The 17410-nt window shown below is 38.3% G+C and overlaps 1 protein-coding gene across 1 annotated transcript in view; it reads left to right on the top strand.

Moving 5' to 3' along the window:
- The window catches only part of LOC124870887 (heat shock 70 kDa protein 12A-like), a 30051-nt gene extending 12845 nt beyond the window's left edge, over positions 1-17206 (top strand). Inside the window, exons 5-9 of the mRNA XM_047369710.1 lie at positions 6978-7996; positions 13358-13440; positions 15878-15934; positions 16108-16306; positions 17042-17206. Coding sequence (XP_047225666.1) covers positions 6978-7996; positions 13358-13440; positions 15878-15934; positions 16108-16306; positions 17042-17206 — 1523 coding nt within the window. The remainder of the gene's footprint in view (positions 1-6977; positions 7997-13357; positions 13441-15877; positions 15935-16107; positions 16307-17041) is intronic.
- Positions 17207-17410: the final 204 nt, after the last annotated feature.

Here is a 17410-nt window from a genome sequence, read left to right as displayed (position 1 = left end):
GTGTCAGAAGTCTGACTGCAGCATTTTGTATTACTTGGTGGTATAAAAGGGATGATTTATCCAAACCAGTAAACAGGGCATTACAATAATCTAAATGCAATGGTACAAATGCGTGGATTATTCTTTCCAGTTCAGCTAAAGAGGCCATATGTTGCAGTTTAGAAATGTTCGTTAAATAAAAGAAACAGGGACAAGACAGATTTTACAGTGAGGAAAATAAGTATTTGAACACCCAGCGACTTTGCAAGTTCTCCCACTTAGAAATCATGGAGGGGTCTGAAATTTTCATCTTAGGTGCCTGTCCACTGTGAGAGACAAAATCTAAAAAAACAAATCTGAAAATCCCAATGTATGATTTTTTAAAAATATATTTGTGTGTTACTGCTGCAAATAAGTATTTGAACACCTACCAATCACAAATATTCTTGCCCAATTACAGGTCCTTCTCAAAATATTAGCATATTGTGATAAAGTTCATTATTTTCCATAATGTCATGATGAAAATTTAACATTCATATATTTTAGATTCATTGCACACTAACTGAAATATTTCAGGTCTTTTATTGTCTTAATACGGATGATTTTGGCATACAGCTCATGAAAACCCAAAATTCCTATCTCACAAAATTAGCATATCATTAAAAGGGTCTCTAAACGAGCTATGAACCTAATCATCTGAATCAACGAGTTAACTCTAAACACCTGCAAAAGATTCCTGAGGCCTTTAAAACTCCCAGCCTGGTTCATCACTCAAAACCCCAATCATGGGTAAGACTGCCGACCTGACTGCTGTCCAGAAGGCCACTATTGACACCCTCAAGCAAGAGGGTAAGACACAGAAATAAATTTCTGAACGAATAGGCTGTTCCCAGAGTGCTGTATCAAGGCACCTCAGTGGGAAGTCTGTGGGAAGGAAAAAGTGTGGCAGAAAACGCTGCACAATGAGAAGAGGTGACCGGACCCTGAGGACGATTGTGGAGAAGGGCCGATTCCAGACCTTGGGGGAGCTGCGGAAGCAGTGGACTGAGTCTGGAGTAGAAACATCCAGAGCCACCGTGCACAGGCGTGTGCAGGAAATGGGCTACAGGTGCCGCATTCCCCAGGTCAAGCCACTTTTGAACCAGAAACAGCAGCAGAAGCGCCTGACCTGAGCTACAGAGAAGCAGCACTGGACTGTTGCTCAGTGGTCCAAAGTACTTTTTTCGGATGAAATCAAATTCTGCATGTCATTCGGAAATCAAGGTGCCAGATTCTGGAGGAAGACTGGGGAGAAGGAAATGCCAAAATGCCAGACGTCCAGTGTCAAGTACCCACAGTCAGTGATGGTCTGGGGTGCCGTGTCAGCTGCTGGTGTTGGTCCACTGTGTTTTATCAAGGGCAGGGTCAATGCAGCTAGCTATCAGGAGATTTTGGAGCACTTCATGCTTCCATCTGCTGAAAAGCTTTATGGAGATGAAGATTTCATTTTTCAGCACGACCTGGCACCTGCTCACAGTGCCAAAACCACTGGTAAATGGTTTACTGACCATGGTATCACTGTGCTCAATTGGCCTGCCAACTCTCCTGACCTGAACCCCATAGAGAATCTGTGGGATATTGTGAAGAGAACGTTGAGAGACTCAAGACCCAACACTCTGGATGAGCTAAAGGCCGCTATCGAAGCATCCTGGGCCTCCATAAGACCTCAGCAGTGCCACAGGCTGATTGCCTCCATGCCACGCCGCATTGAAGCAGTCATTTCTGCAAAAGGATTCCCAACCAAGTACTGAGTGTATAACTGTACATGATTATTTGAAGGTTGACGTTTTTTGTATTAAAAACACTTTTCTTTTATTGGTCGGATGAAATATGCTAATTTTGTGAGATATGAATTTTGGGTTTTCATGAGCTGTATGCCAAAATCATCCGTATTAAGACAATAAAAGACCTGAAATATTTCAGTTAGTGTGCAATGAATCTAAAATATATGAATGTTAAATTTTCATCATGATATTATGGAAAATAATGAACTTTATCACAATATGCTAATATTTTGAGAAGGACCTGTATTACGTTAGACGGGTAGAGAGAATGAGTGAGAATGTTGTGTGCAACAACAGCTATTATGGTAGCTCGCCGCACTTCTGTTAACATTACGGACAGAGTAGAAGAAGAAGAGCTGAGCCTTTTAAAAAGAGGAAATATGTGAGCTGTTATGATTTGGGGTTGTTTGGTTTTTGGTTTCAGGTTTTTTCTTATGTTTTTCACAGTTAAGGTTTTGACTGGTTCTTTTGTTATTATTCTTCTTAGATTTTGAATCATGCTTCTGTTATTTTCCTGGTTCATGCTTTAGTTTTGTCATCTTGTTCATGTTTTGTCAAGTTTGGTTTTCGGATCTGGTTATGCTTTTGCTTCACGTTTTTCTAGTTTGTGTTCAAGAGTCTCTGTTTTGATTAGTCACGTTTTGTTCTGTCAATTAAGTTTATTCAGTTCGCCTGCACCATGTTAATCAGTTTTGTTTTCCACCTGTACCATGCTCCATTTATACACACCTGTTCAGTTAGTTGTCGCAGAAACATTTCTCATTTTCATGCTCATGTCTTGTTCTCTAACCAAGTCTTGTCTTTTTGATCATGCCATGCCTGCCTTGCCTGCCCGTTTGTTTTGTTCCTGCCTCCTGCTGTGAGTGAGTTTTTGTTATTAAATCTTTTTCACTTACCATCATGATGCCTGCTCGTCTGCATTCTGGGGTCCAATATCTTGCAAACCGTAACATGAGCAGAGCGCTAGCTTGTCACCACCAACAGGGAGCTGTCCTCTGATATGGTACAGTATGTGTGAACCGATTTATTTTGTTCGGACTGGGCTGAGGAAACATTACCAGTGTTGTCAACATTATCTGTGCCCAGGTAAGAAATAGGGCTTGGATGTGTTTGCTTTACTAAAGATAAAGGACCCGTATGCAAAATAAATCAAGCTTTTATTAACAAGCAGAACAACAAAAGTGCACAGGGAGTAGCTGAGGCATAAGTGAGCAAGGGTGGGAGGAATCGTAATAAAATGATTAAAAGAAGTCCTTGTAAAGTGCTGCTTGATTTGGTTCGATGGCACTCAACAAGGTTTTTTCTAAAAAAAGAGGTTTTAGAATTGACAGGTGATCTTTAGCTTATTTTTTCAGACCTAGTTAAGAGTTGTTTTGCTAATTTTGTCATAATCTGCCATTTTGGGTTTTGTTTTTGTTTACTTTTCAGCGGGTTTGTTAGCTTACTTCACTTAGTTAATCCTTCTTAAATTATTTTGTTCATATGTTTGGTTAGAGTTCCCAGCAGGTCTGTAGTTTTTGTTCGTTGGTTGGGTCTGCCCTTCTGCCTTGCCTATTAGTTCTTTTCTTCCATGTCCTTAGATTCCTTCTGTTTATTGTTACAAACCGGATTCCAAAAAAGTTGGGACACTAAACAAATTGTGAATAAAAACTGAATGCAATGATGTGGAGGTGCCAACATCTAATATTTTATTCAGAATAGAACACAAATCACAGATCAAAAGTTTAAACTGAGAGAATGTATCATTTTAAGGGAAAAATATGTTGTTTCAAAATTACATGGCGTCAACAAATCCCAAAAAAGTTAGGACAAGGCCATTTTTACCACTGTGTGGCATCCCCCCTACTTCTTACAACACTCAACAGATGTCTGGGGACAGAGGGGACCAGTTTCTCAAGTTTAGAAATAGGAATGCTCTCCCATTCATGTCTAATACACGCCTCTAACTGTTCAATCGTCTTGGGCCTTCTTTGTCGCACCTTCTTCTTTATGATGCGCCAAATGTTCTCTATAGGTGAAAGATCTGGACTGCAGGCCGGCCATTTCAGTACCCGGATCCTTCTCCTACGTAGCCATGATGTTGTGATTGCTGCAGAATGTAGTCTGGCATTATCTTGTTGAAAAATGCAGGGTCTTCCCTGAAAGAGATGACGTCTAGATGGGAGCATATGTTGTTCTAGAACCTGAACATAGTTCTCTGCATTAATGGTGCCTTTCCAGACATGCAAGCTGCCAATGCCACAAGCACTCATGCAACCCCATACCATCAGTGATGCAGGCTTCTGAACGGAGTGTTGATAACAACTTGAGTTATCCTTGTCCTCTCTGGTCCGGATGACATGGCGTCCCGGTGTTCCATAAAGAATTTCAAATCGTGACTCATCTGACCCCAGAACAGTCTTCCATTTTGCCACACTCCATTGTGTGGAGCTTGCTTAGAAATGGCTTCCTCTTTGCACTGTAGAATTTCAGCTGGCAACGGCGGATGGGACGGTGGATTGTGTTCACTGACATTGCTTTCTGGAAGTATTCCTGAGCCCATTCTGTTATTTCCTTGACAGTGGCATTCCTGTTTGGGGGGCAGTGACGTTTAAGGGCCCGGAGATCACGAGCATCCAGTAGAGTTTTATGGCCTTGACCCTTACGCACAGCGATTGTTCCAGATTCTCTGAATCTTTTGATGATGTTATGCACGGTTGATGATGATAACTTGAAAGTCTTTGCTATTTTACGCTGGGTAACACCATTCTGGTATTGCTGCACTATCTTTCTGCACAACAATGGTGGAATTGGTGATCCTCTTACCATCTTGACTTCTGAGAGACACTGCCACTCTGAGAGGCTCTTTTTATACCCAATCATGTTGTCAATTGACCTAATTAGTGTTCAATGGTCTTCCAGCTGTTCGTTATATGCTCAATTTCCTTTTTCCAGCCAGTTATTGCTACTTGTCCCAACTTTTTTGGGATTTGTTGACACCATGTAATTTTGAAACAACATATTTCTCCCTTAAAATGATACTTTCTCTCAGTTTAAACTTTTGATCTGTGATTTGTGTTCTACTCTGTATAATATATTTGATGTTGGCACCTCCACATCATTGCATTCAGTTTTTATTCAAAATTTGTTTAGTGTCCCAACTTTTTTGGAATCCGGTTTATATTTATTTGTCTTATTGTTTCCTTTAGATCTAGCTTTTTCCCCAGGTTTGTTATTTTAATATAGTTCTCTTTTGTTCAGTCTCACATGTTCCTTTCTGCCAGGTCATTAGTTACAGTCTATCACTGTGTTGTGGTTGTTTACTTTTCTCAGTTAGGTTTTCCCTCATGTCCTCAGGTTACTTTTGTTAGTTGTTACTTTCCAGATTCCTATATTTTATGTTTGTTAATAGTTTACTTAGGTCTGTTCCCTGAGTTTTTTTTCATCTAGTTTTGGTTCCCTGTTAATTAGTTTTCTTCAGATACATTCCCCCCTCAGTTCCTGCAGCTTGTCCTCACACCTGTTCAATATTCATCTGATTACCTGCCTCCCTTCTCATTGGTCCACATTGCTCTCTCCTCCTGTTTAAACAGTCTTTGGTTCTCATTGTCACTCGATGGTTTCTTCCGTTAACAACCTTGCTGTTCCCTGCTGATTCTCTTCATCTGCTTGAACTTTTTCCTCATCATGCTGCTGCCCAGTGTTTGTCTGCGTTTTAGTCCACTACAACCCCAAACTACATCAAATTTATTATTGTGATTTGTAAGCATAGACTTTCAGTGTGTTTGTCTATTCAGTTTGGACATAGTATAGAAGTTCCTCATGAAAAAAACAAACCAGTCAGTGACAGGGGAAACTGAATGAGGCAAGAACTGCATGAACTGAGAATGAAAAGGAGGAAGAGATGATCACCTGGTTGAAGGTGCATTTCTTCTTTTGTTTGAGCTTGTAGCTGCAAATAAAAATATTTTTTTGCTAAATATAGAAGTTTTGGCATTTTATCAGCTGAGGAATGTACTTAAATAATACAAAAACTGCTAATATGTATAAAAAAATACTAGGATGACCCCAGTTTGTCATCTAAAACCTTTTCTGCTCTTATTCTATCCAGACCTCCATGGCCATCATGCCTGATGAACATGGCAGATGGCAGAACCAGAGATCAGCATGTTATCAGACTCCCTGACCAAAGTTCACTCACATCACCCACACATACACTTTACTCACACATCAACTACATAACCACACACACACACACACACACACACACACACACACACACACACACACACACATAGTGTACTTATACACACTTATGTAAGTATATACCTGTTCACATTTATGTAAGTGAGCATACACACACACATTTGTTTAGACCCTGGTCCCCCCTCCCACAGTTTTAGTACTCCATTACTACTTTATTTGTTTTATTACTCTTAGGAAACAATGTGAACAACTGTAACAACAATGTGAAGAGACACATTCCTGCTGTTACACCTGATTTTTATTGTTTAAATATTAATAAATATGTAAAAATAAATTAAACGGTATCTGTCCCAGTTTCTTCATTTCATCTTGCTAAGATTTAATTCTTTTTTATCTATCTTTGAGCTGGAAATGTCCCCGGATTTAATTTTCAAAATATGGTCACCTTACTGTATGACCACCATTCCATTCCAGTGTGTTTCCAACTACACACACCAGTTCCATTTAATAAGATACTGGTCAGATGAACACAACAGCAATGTCAAAAACCAGTCAAGAGCATGCCACAAGACGTGAAAACTGACTTGAAACGATGATTCTTTTACCAAATATTTATTTCCATCTATCCATCCATCATGCAGTGTTTATAGAATAAAACAAATAATATTATTTTTACTGAAAGATATACCTAAAATAAGAAGAATTAGAGAAAAAAAAAACCATTTTGCAATTGTTCTTTTTCAAAGGTCATGTACATGTGAATCATGTAGTTTCGTACAAAAACGAGCAAGTCCTGAACTAAATCTCAGTTTTGGTTACTTGTGACTAATAGGTACAGTAAATGTGCTCATAAGAATTCATGACTCATACATTTAAATATTTATTATTTGTTGGTGACTATTAATTAAGAAAGAGAACTCGAACGTGCGAAGAACTAAATTGTTTACAGCAGAGCAGTCAGTTTTTCACAAACTTCTCTGTGTGTTTCAGGAGGAACCATTGACATCACTGTTCATAAAGTCCTTAAAAGAGGAGTTCTGAAGGAGCTGCACAAGGCCTCTGGGAACAATCTAGGAGGACAAACTGTGGACAGAAAATTTAAAGAGTTCCTCAGAGACACGTTTTCTGCTGCAGTCTGGGATGAATATGAAAAAAACTATCCCAGTGAGGTTCAAAGAATAATGTATGACTTTACACTTTTCAAAAAATGTGATGATGATGTAGAAATCATCTGTCCACTAAACCTAGGCATGATGGCTCAGAAAAAACAGAACATTGAAGAGTACTTTAAACGAGTGCAAGGAGCATCTTGGAATGAGGGATCAATCAAAATAACGAAGCAGACACTGAGATCTTTCTTTGAAGACAGTCTGTGGAGCATCACCCGGAGTCTCAGAGGAATCTTGAGCAAAAGACTCAACATTGAGTACATTCTGTTAGTGGGAGGTTTTGCTGAAAGTCAGATTCTACAGAGATACATCACTGATGAGTTTATTGATGACTGTAAAGTATTGTGTCCCATTACGCCCCAAGAAGCAATTATGAAGGGAGCTGTAGAGTTTGGAAGAAACCAAGGTGTAGTGGCATCAAGAAAAAGTGCCTATACTTATGGAGTAAGTCTTTTAGAGCGGTTTAATGAGTCAATTCACAGGGCAGACAAGAAATACACAAACAAAGAGGGAGACTTTTGTAGGGATATTTTTGGAAAACTGGTTGAAATTGATGAGGATGTTGGTTGGAATGAAACCAGAGAGCACTTTATGTATCCTATAGAAAGAGATCAAACACAGATAACTCTTGCATTTTATCGCACAAAGAAAAAAAAGCTCACGTATGTGGATGAGCCAAAAGTGGAAGAAATTGGCTCATTTGTTGTTCAGTCCCCTGACACCACACTTGGAATGGAGCGTGAGATCGACCTAGAAATAAAGTTTGGATCCACAGAAATGACAGCAACGGCCACTGACAAAGAGTCAGGCTCAGTACACACAGTTATCCTGAATTTCATGGCAAAATAATTATTATACAAACAGAAACATAAAAGAAGATGAAAGACGTAAGATGCAAAAAACTAACAAATGTGCACGGGCCCTGCTATTATTTTATACAGGCAATTAAGTTGATCATACAATGCTAAATGATTAAAACTGCCTATTTAAGAAAGATAAAAGATTGCTTCAAATATTCCCAGTGCCCTCCGGCACCCTTAAAAGGCACAGGGTATATATATATATCTAGATATATAGATATATATATATCTAGATATATATATATCTAGATATATATATATCTAGATCTAGATATATATATATATATATCTATATATATATATATATCTATATATATATATATATCTATATATATATATATATCTATATATATATATATATATATCTATATATATAGATATATATCATATATATATCTATATACTATATATCATATATATATATATATAGTATATAATATCTATATATATACTATATATATCTTAATATATTATATATCTAGATATATATAGATATATATCTATATATATTCTATCTATATATATATCTATAATATATATATATAGCTATATATTATATATATCTATAATTATATATATATCTAATATATTAGTATATCTATATATATATATCTAGATATATATATATATATCATGATATATATATATATCTAGATATATATATATATCTAGATATATATATATATCAGATATATATAGATATATATATATAAGTCTATCTATATAGATATATCCTATATCCTAGATATATCTATATATTCTATATATATATATATATATATATATATATAGATATATATAATATATATCTAGGATATATATATATATATATAGATATATCTAGATATATATTATAATATTATAATCTAGTATATAATCACTATATAATTATATATCTAGATATATAATATATATTCTATATATATGATATATATTATCTGCTATATATATATCTTAATATATATATATATCTATATATATATATATAATATATATCTATATTATATCTATCTATATATATTAATTATCATCTATATAATATATTAGCTCGATAATATATATATATATCTCTATATATATATATATACTATATATATATATAATAATCTACATAGATATAATATATATATATATATATATCTAGATATATATATATATATCTATATATATATATATATCTAGATATATATATATATCTAAGATATATATATCTAGATATATACTGTATATATAGATATATCTATATATATATATCTATATATATATATCTATATATATATATCTATATATATATATTAATATATAGTATATATATATATATATATAGATATATATAATATATATATATATATCTATATATATATATATATATATCTAGATTATCATATATAGATTATATATCTATATAGATATATATATATATTATATATCCTAGATATATATATTAGATCTAGATCGAGATATATATATATTAGATAATCTAGCTATATCTAGATATAATAGATAACTATATCTATATATATATATAGATATCTATAATAGATATATCATATATATATATTCGAGAATATATATATATTATATATTCTAGATCTAGATATATATATCTATATATATATATAGATATATAGATAATTACTAGATAATATCATATATATATAGATCTAGATATATGATATATATCTATATCTAGATCTCGATATAGATATTATATATATAGATATATATATATAGACATATCTATCCTAGATCTAGATATATATATATAGATATATATATATAGATATAGATATATAGATATAGATAGATATATACCACACTTGGAATTAACCGTGTGATCGACCTAGAAATAAAGTTTGGATCCACAGAAAGGACGGCAACGGCCACTGAAAGGGAGTCAGGCTCAGTACGCACAGTCATCCTGAACTTCATGAGAAAATAATTGTTATACAAACAGAAACAAAAAAGAAGATGACGTGTGTGTCTATCTGTTTGCTTGTTTTGTTTGCTTGTCAAGTCAACAACGGAACAGTTATTGACTTATTGTACTTCAAAAATGTCACATTACTTTTATGTATTTTTTTATATCTAGCAAAAATAAAAACCTAAGTAAGTATACATGTCTTCCAAACAGTGTTTGTTTTCCTGACAATAAATGTAAACAAAGTCTAGAAATTCGGGGTCATGGTCATGTGGACTTGGAGTTTTGTTGTCACTTTCATTTTTTTGTTTCATTTGTCGCAAAGTACCATCTCACATTTACCACAAAAAAAAAATTACCATAGCTCCAAGACCTTTAAGAAAATATTCTGTGCACTGATGGGACAGCTGTGGGACTTCTGTCTTCTGTGTGTCCCATTACGTTTTGTCTAAAACTAACTATATCAGAAACAATTATATCGCCGACCATACATGTTAGAGGTTGTGTGATGGTCTGCGACTTCTTCACATCTTTGGTATTTGTACAATTTGCAATAACTGATGGAATCATGGATTCTGCTCTCTAACACAAAATCCCGAAGTATCCTGAAGTATTGTAAATATCCAGCCTTCAGTTTGTGACCTTAAGCTCAAGCTCAGTTGGGTTAATGCACCATAAGAGTGACCAAAAGCAAAAAACTAAACCACCTTTGAAAAGTTAAATGAAAAAAATAGAAAAAGAAAACAAATAAGGTGCTGGCGTAACTCCAGTATTAGTTGTGGAGTACCACAGGGTTCAGTACTCTTTCTCTTTACTATATATATGCTTCCAACAGGTCAAATTATCAGGCAGCATAGAATAAATTTTCACTGTTACGCTGATGACACTCAGCTTTACTTATCCATGAATCCTGATGAGCCCAACCAGTTAGATAGACTACATGCATGTCTTGAAGACATAAAAACTTGGATGACTTTAAATTTTCTGCTTCTAAATTCAGACAAGACAAAAGTTGTCGTCTTTGGACCGGAGTCTTTAAAAACGAAACTGCTTAGTTTCACCTAACCTGGATGACATTAAATTGACCTCCGATAATAAAGTAAAAAACCTTGGTGTTATTTTTGACCAGGACATGTAATTTAAATCCCATATTAAACAGGTTTCTAGGATTTCCTTCTTTCATCTCCGTAACATTGCCAAATTAGAAATATCCTGTCCAGGAGTGACACTGAAAAACTATTCCATGCATTTGTTACTTCAAGGCTGGACTATTGTAATTCTTTACTATCAGGATGTCCACAAAATGCAGTTAATGTCAGAGTCTGAGTCTTTGTGTGTGTGTGTGTTGTGTGTGTATTGTGTACTTGTTTTTCTAACCATTCAGTTTCCAGTTGGTGCTGGAGTTCTCAGGTGCTCTGGATGACAGGTGTTTTCCATCTGCTGATTGATTGGAAGAATACTTAAGTGGGAGGCTGCTAGCACTTCGATGCTAGAGTGTTTGCCTTAGTGGTAACAAGCTCAACCACCACTAATTTTGTGCTTCGTTTTTTGAACTCAAGTAATCTTGCATTTTGTTTACCTTGCTGAGTTTCGACTCCATTCCAGAGTATCTCTGAGCATCTGGATTATTAACTACTGAGTTAAGGAACTACCTTCTTTTGGATTTCTCTCACTTCCGTCTGAACCTTTCGGACACGGACCAAGCTGGCGGCTCCCCGTTTACTTCGACTCCAGGACCTAGTTATCAATACACCCTGCTTCTTCCTCCTTCTTGAACATTGGCACCTGAGCTCCTTTTTGTTGGCACCAAGCTCACAACAGAGACGATAACTGGACAATCCTCCTTTGCAAGTTAAGACTCTGAATCCCTCTACCCCTGGCGGTTCTAGCTACAACAATTTAGTAAGCCATTTCTCAGATCTAAGTAATCAGTTGCTTCATATCATTCATTTGTTCACCAATCCATTCTGCTTCCTTCCCTTACAGTTGGTGTTCCCGGTTCCTGTCCTAGACTACTTTATTGACAATAAAAACCGTAAAACTTTTCCTTCTGAGTGTTCTCTGTATGTGGGTCAAATCTATACCGAAAATGACAGAACACCCTGGCCAACAAGACCCTGCAGAAACACTCAGAAGAACTACAGGGGTTGGACAATGAAACTGAAACACCTGGTTTTAGACCACAATAATTTATTAGTATGGTGTAGGGCCTCCTTTTGCGGCCAATACAGCGTCAATTCGTCTTAGGAATGACATATACAAGTCCTGCACAGTGGTCAGAGGGATTTTAAGCCATTCTTCTTGCAAGATAGTGGCCAGGTCACTACGTGATACTGGTGGAGGAAAACGTTTCCTGACTCCTCCAAAACACCCCAAAGTGGCTCAATAATATTTAGATCTGGTGACTGTGCAGGCCATGGGAGATGTTCAACTTCACTTTCATGTTCATCAAACCAATGTTTCACCAGTCTTACTGTGTGTATTGGTGCATTGTCATCCTGATACACGGCACCGCCTTCAGGATACAATGTTTGAACCATTGGATGCACATGGTCCTCAAGAATGGTTCAGTAGTCCATGGCACCCATCTAGCACAAGTATTTGGCCAAGGGAATGCCATGATATGGCAGCCCAAACCATCACTTATCCACCCCCATGCTTCACTCTGGGCATGCAACAGTCTGGGTGGTACGCTTCTTTGGGGCTTCTCCACAACGTAACTCTCCTGGATGTGGGGAAAACAGTAAAGGTGGACTCATCAGAGAACAATACATGTTTCACATTGTCCACAGCCCAAGATTTGTGCTCCTTGCACCATTGAAACCGATGTTTGGCATTGGCATGAGTGACCAAAGGTTTGGCTATAGCAGCCTGGCCGTGTATATTGACCCTGTGGAGCTCCCGACGGACAGTTCTGGTGGAAACAGGAGAGTTGAGGTGCACATTTAATTCTGCCATGATTTGGGCATCCGTGGTTTTATGTTTTTTGGATACAATCCAGGTTAGCACCCGAACATCCCTTTCAGACAGCTTCCTCTTGCATCCACAGTTAATCCTGTTGGATGTGGTTCATCCTTCTTGGTGGTATGCTGACATTACCCTGGATACCGTGGCTCTTGATACATCACAAAGACTTGCTGTCGTGGTCACAGATGCGCCAGCAAGACGTGCACCAACAATTTGTTCTCTTTTGAACTGAAGAGCAAAACTGTGCTCTTACCCTGCTAATTGAACCTTCACACTCTGCTCTTACTGGTGCAATGTGCAATCAATGAAGACTGGCTACCAGGCTGGTCCAATTTAGCCATGAAGCCTCCCACACTAAATTGACAGGTGTTTTGATTTCATTGTCCAACCCCTGTATTTCAGAACATGCAAATCAGCTTCATTCTCATGACTCTTCTCTCCACTTTCTTACAGAGCAGCGGTGTCAAACCAACCAGCAGGTGGTGCAGATCATTTCCATGCTACGGCAAACCCTCAATGCCCAGTCCACCACACAGGTAGATGGCGCTGCTGCATCCCTGGTAACCCCACAACTGTTCCACTCTCGTGACGTAATTTCCCCTAACCCAGGTAAGTTTTCTGGAGAAGTAGGTAATTGTAAAGGATTTTTACTCCAATGTGCTTTAGTTTTCAACCGCACTCCAAGTTCCTTCCCTCATGATGATGTTAAAATTTCATACATCATTAGTTTATTGACCAGCAAAGCTTTGCAATGGGCCGAGGCCTGATTTTCTGTTTCTTGCAACTTTGGTTGTACTTTTGAAGAATTTATTTCTGAATTGAAGCAAACCTTTTCCACTGAAGTGAATCAGTCACACACCGGAAGGCAGCTGCAAGGATTAAAGCAACGCAATAGACCTCTCACTGAGTTTTCGATAGAATTTCATACATTGACAGCAGCTTCTGGTTGGAATGATATTTCTTTAAGGTCAGCATTTATTCATGCTTTAGACAATAATTTAAAAGATGAGTTAGCTTTGGTTGATGTTCCTGCCACATTTCATGAAGTAATCTCTTTGGCCACAAGAGTGGATAACAGAATAAGGGAGAGAAGGAGAACCAGAATAAAGGAATCTGGTATTAGTTCACAGACTAACTTTTCACCCATTGCAAGACCCACTCAGCCTTTAGCTACCCGTTCGGAACCTATGTTTATAGGACACACTCGGTTAACTCCAGAAGAAAGACAGAGATGCAGACAGGCCAAACAGTGCTTTTATTGTGGTTCCCCTGATCATTTTCTTGTTAACTGTCCTATTTGTCCCAGGCAGCCAAAAGACAGGGTCTGCTAACCTTAAAGGGGTGCTAGCAGACTAACCTGAAGATAATGAAGCCCCTAGACTCAGCTTACCAGCAACTATCATGCTTAACCAACAAACATTGACTATGTCTGCTTTGATTGACTCTGGAAGTCAACAGAATTTAATTGATTCAGGGTTAGTGAGCAAAGCAGGAATTGAGGTTGAACCTCTTCCTTCCCCACGATCTGTATTAGCCCTTGATGGTCAGGCTTTACAGCAAATTACCCATCGGACCAGACCCATTGACCTTTTGTTATCAGGGAACCATAGAGAAAATATTTCTTTCTTTGTATTTCCATTATCACAGGGTTCTTTGGTTTTAGGTTACCCCTAGTTACGAAAACACAATCCTCATCTTGATTGGTCGAAGGGACATGTTGAATCTTAGACCCACTATGGAATAAGCGGTAGAAAATGACTGACTGACTGACATGTTGAATCTTGGTCCATTAGTTGCCACTCATCTTGCCTTCAGTCAGCATTTACCCTGAGCTTTTCTGAACAGAGTAGTGAGGAAAATGAGGAGATGGATCTCTCACATGTACCCTTAGAATAACATGACCTCAAGGGAGTTTTAGTAAAAACAAGGCTTTGTCCTTACCACCCCATAGGCCTTACGACTGCGCTATTGACCTTCTCCCTGGCGCCCCCTTACCATCTAGTAGACTATATAATATCTCCCACCCAGAACAGAAATCCATGGAGAATTATATAAACAAGTCTTTATCAGCAGGGATAATCCGACCATCTTCTTCGCCTCTTGGGGCCGGATTTTTCTTTGTAGGTAAGAAGGATGGTTCTTCAAGACCATGTATTGACTATAGAGGTCTTAATCAAATCACCGTCAAAAATAAGTATCCTCTTCCACTACTTTCCTCTGGCTTTGAACCAGTTCATGGTGCTACAGTATTCTCTAAACTAGATATGAGAAATGCTTACCATCTTGTTATGACCCGCCAGGGGGATGAGTGGAAAACGGCCTTCAAGACTCCTCTCGGTCATTTTGAATACCTGGTCATGCCTTTTGGACTATGCAATGATCCTGCTGTCTTTCAAGCACTTGTTAACAACGTACTTAGAGACATTTTGAACATTTTTGTTTTTGTATATCTTGATGACATTAATCTATTCCAAGGACATTGAGGAGCATCGCCGCCATGTACGCTTAGTACTACGTCCTTTAGAAAACCAACTCTTTGTGAAGAGTGAAAAGTGCGAGTTTCATCAAACCTCTGTCACCTTCCTAGGATATATTCTCGAGAGTGGACAGGTTCGATTTGACCCCGAGAAGATTAAGGCGGTCCTGGAGTGGCCTGTACCAGATAACCGCAAAGCACTACAAAGATTCCTCGGCTTTGCAAACTTTTACAGACGCTTTATAAGAAACTAGTCAGACCGCCTCACCACTCACTGCTTTAACCTCTTCCAAGGTCCCATTTTCATGGTCACCCGATGCTGAAGAAGCATTTCAGGCTCTAAAAAGAAGTTCTTTCAAGCTCCCATCTTAATTCACCCTGACTCTTCGAAACAGTATATTTTAGAGGTTGATGCCTCTGACATTGGGGTAGGAGCAGTCTTATCACAAAACTCTGAAAATGGGAGATTACATCCTTGTGCCTTTTTTTTTACGCAGACTGAACAATGCGGAGAGAAATTATGACGACGGAGATAGGGAATTACTGGCTATCAAGTTAGCTCTTGAGGAATGGCGCCACTGGCTTGAGGGCGTGGAACATCCAATCCAAGTCTGGACGGACCATAAGAATTTAGCTTACTTACAATCTGCTAAGAGATTGAACCCATGTCAGTCCCGGTGGTCTTTGTTTTTTTTTTTTCATGTTTTGACCTCTGTATTTCTTTCAGAGCTGGAACTAAGAACGCTAAACCACTCTCCACACAGTTTGCAGGTGATGAGTCTGTAAAGGAGCCTGCGCCCATCTTACCGCCTAATTGGACGGTCGGGGCGCTCAGGTGGGAGATGGAAGACGTAATCCACAGAGCACCTCAACAAGAGCCCGACCCCGGCACAGGTCCACCCAATCATACCTACGTCCCACTTCAGGTTCGTCTCAGACTCATTGATTGGTTACACACAGCTAAGTTTTCAGCCCATCCCGGAGTTAGCAGGACAATAGCTCTAATACAGAGAAGGTTTTGGTGGCCTTCAATCCACAAGAATTTTAAAGACTTTGTTCAGGCGTGTTCCACTTGTGCCAGAAACAAGACCAGCAATCAATCCCCCGCTGGTCTTCTCCAACTGCTCAGTATACCTGGTCGTCCCTGGTCACATATTGCTTTGGACTTTGTTACTGGTTTACCCTCATCTTCAGGTATGACCACTATTCTCACAATTGTTGACTGATTCTCTAAGACATGCCATGCCGTCTCATCCCACTCAGGAAACTCCCCTCTGCTCTGCAAACCGCCAAGCTTCTCACCAAACATATTTTCCGTTTACACGGCATACCACATGACATCCTGTCTGACCGAGGTCCACAATTCATCTCTCGGGTCTGGAAGCAATTTTGTTTAACTTTGGGAGCTAGAGTTTCACTAACCTCCGGCTACCACCCCCAATTCAACGGACAAACACATAGACTCAACCAACAACTTGAATCCATCTTACGCTGTCTCACTTCAACTAATCCTACAGACTGGTGCTCATACCTACCATGGGTCAAATATGCTCTGAACTCTTACGTTTCTTCTGCTACAGGACGTTCCCCTTTTGAAGCATCGCTAGGTTACCAGCCACCTTTGTATTATGCTGATGAGACAGACATCGCGGTCCCTTCAGTCCACCAACACATCCGTTGCTGCAAGACCATTTGGAACTCCACCATTCAAACCCTCCAACGAACTGGAGAACAGAATAAACGGTTCACTGATCATCAACCCCGACCTGCCCCGGACTATCAGCCTGGCCAAAAAGTCTGGTTATCTGCACATGACGTACCATTAAAGTATATGTCCCGAAAACTTTCACCTCGTTTCTTCAGACCCTATGAGATCGAGACAGTGATCAGCCCATCAGCGGTCCGCCTTCGTCTACCTGCAAGCCTTCGCATACACCCTACGTTTCATGTTTCTCAGATTAAGCCTTGGATCCCTAGTGCTTCATTCTCTCTACCCCTGGCGGTTCTAGCTACAACAATTTAGTAAGCCA

This window comes from Girardinichthys multiradiatus, chromosome 7, assembly GCF_021462225.1.
Source record: "Girardinichthys multiradiatus isolate DD_20200921_A chromosome 7, DD_fGirMul_XY1, whole genome shotgun sequence".
Classification (NCBI taxonomy): Eukaryota; Metazoa; Chordata; class Actinopteri; order Cyprinodontiformes; family Goodeidae; genus Girardinichthys; species Girardinichthys multiradiatus.
Note: the sequence above shows the minus strand (reverse complement) of the source record. Positions and strands in the feature narration are given on the sequence as shown.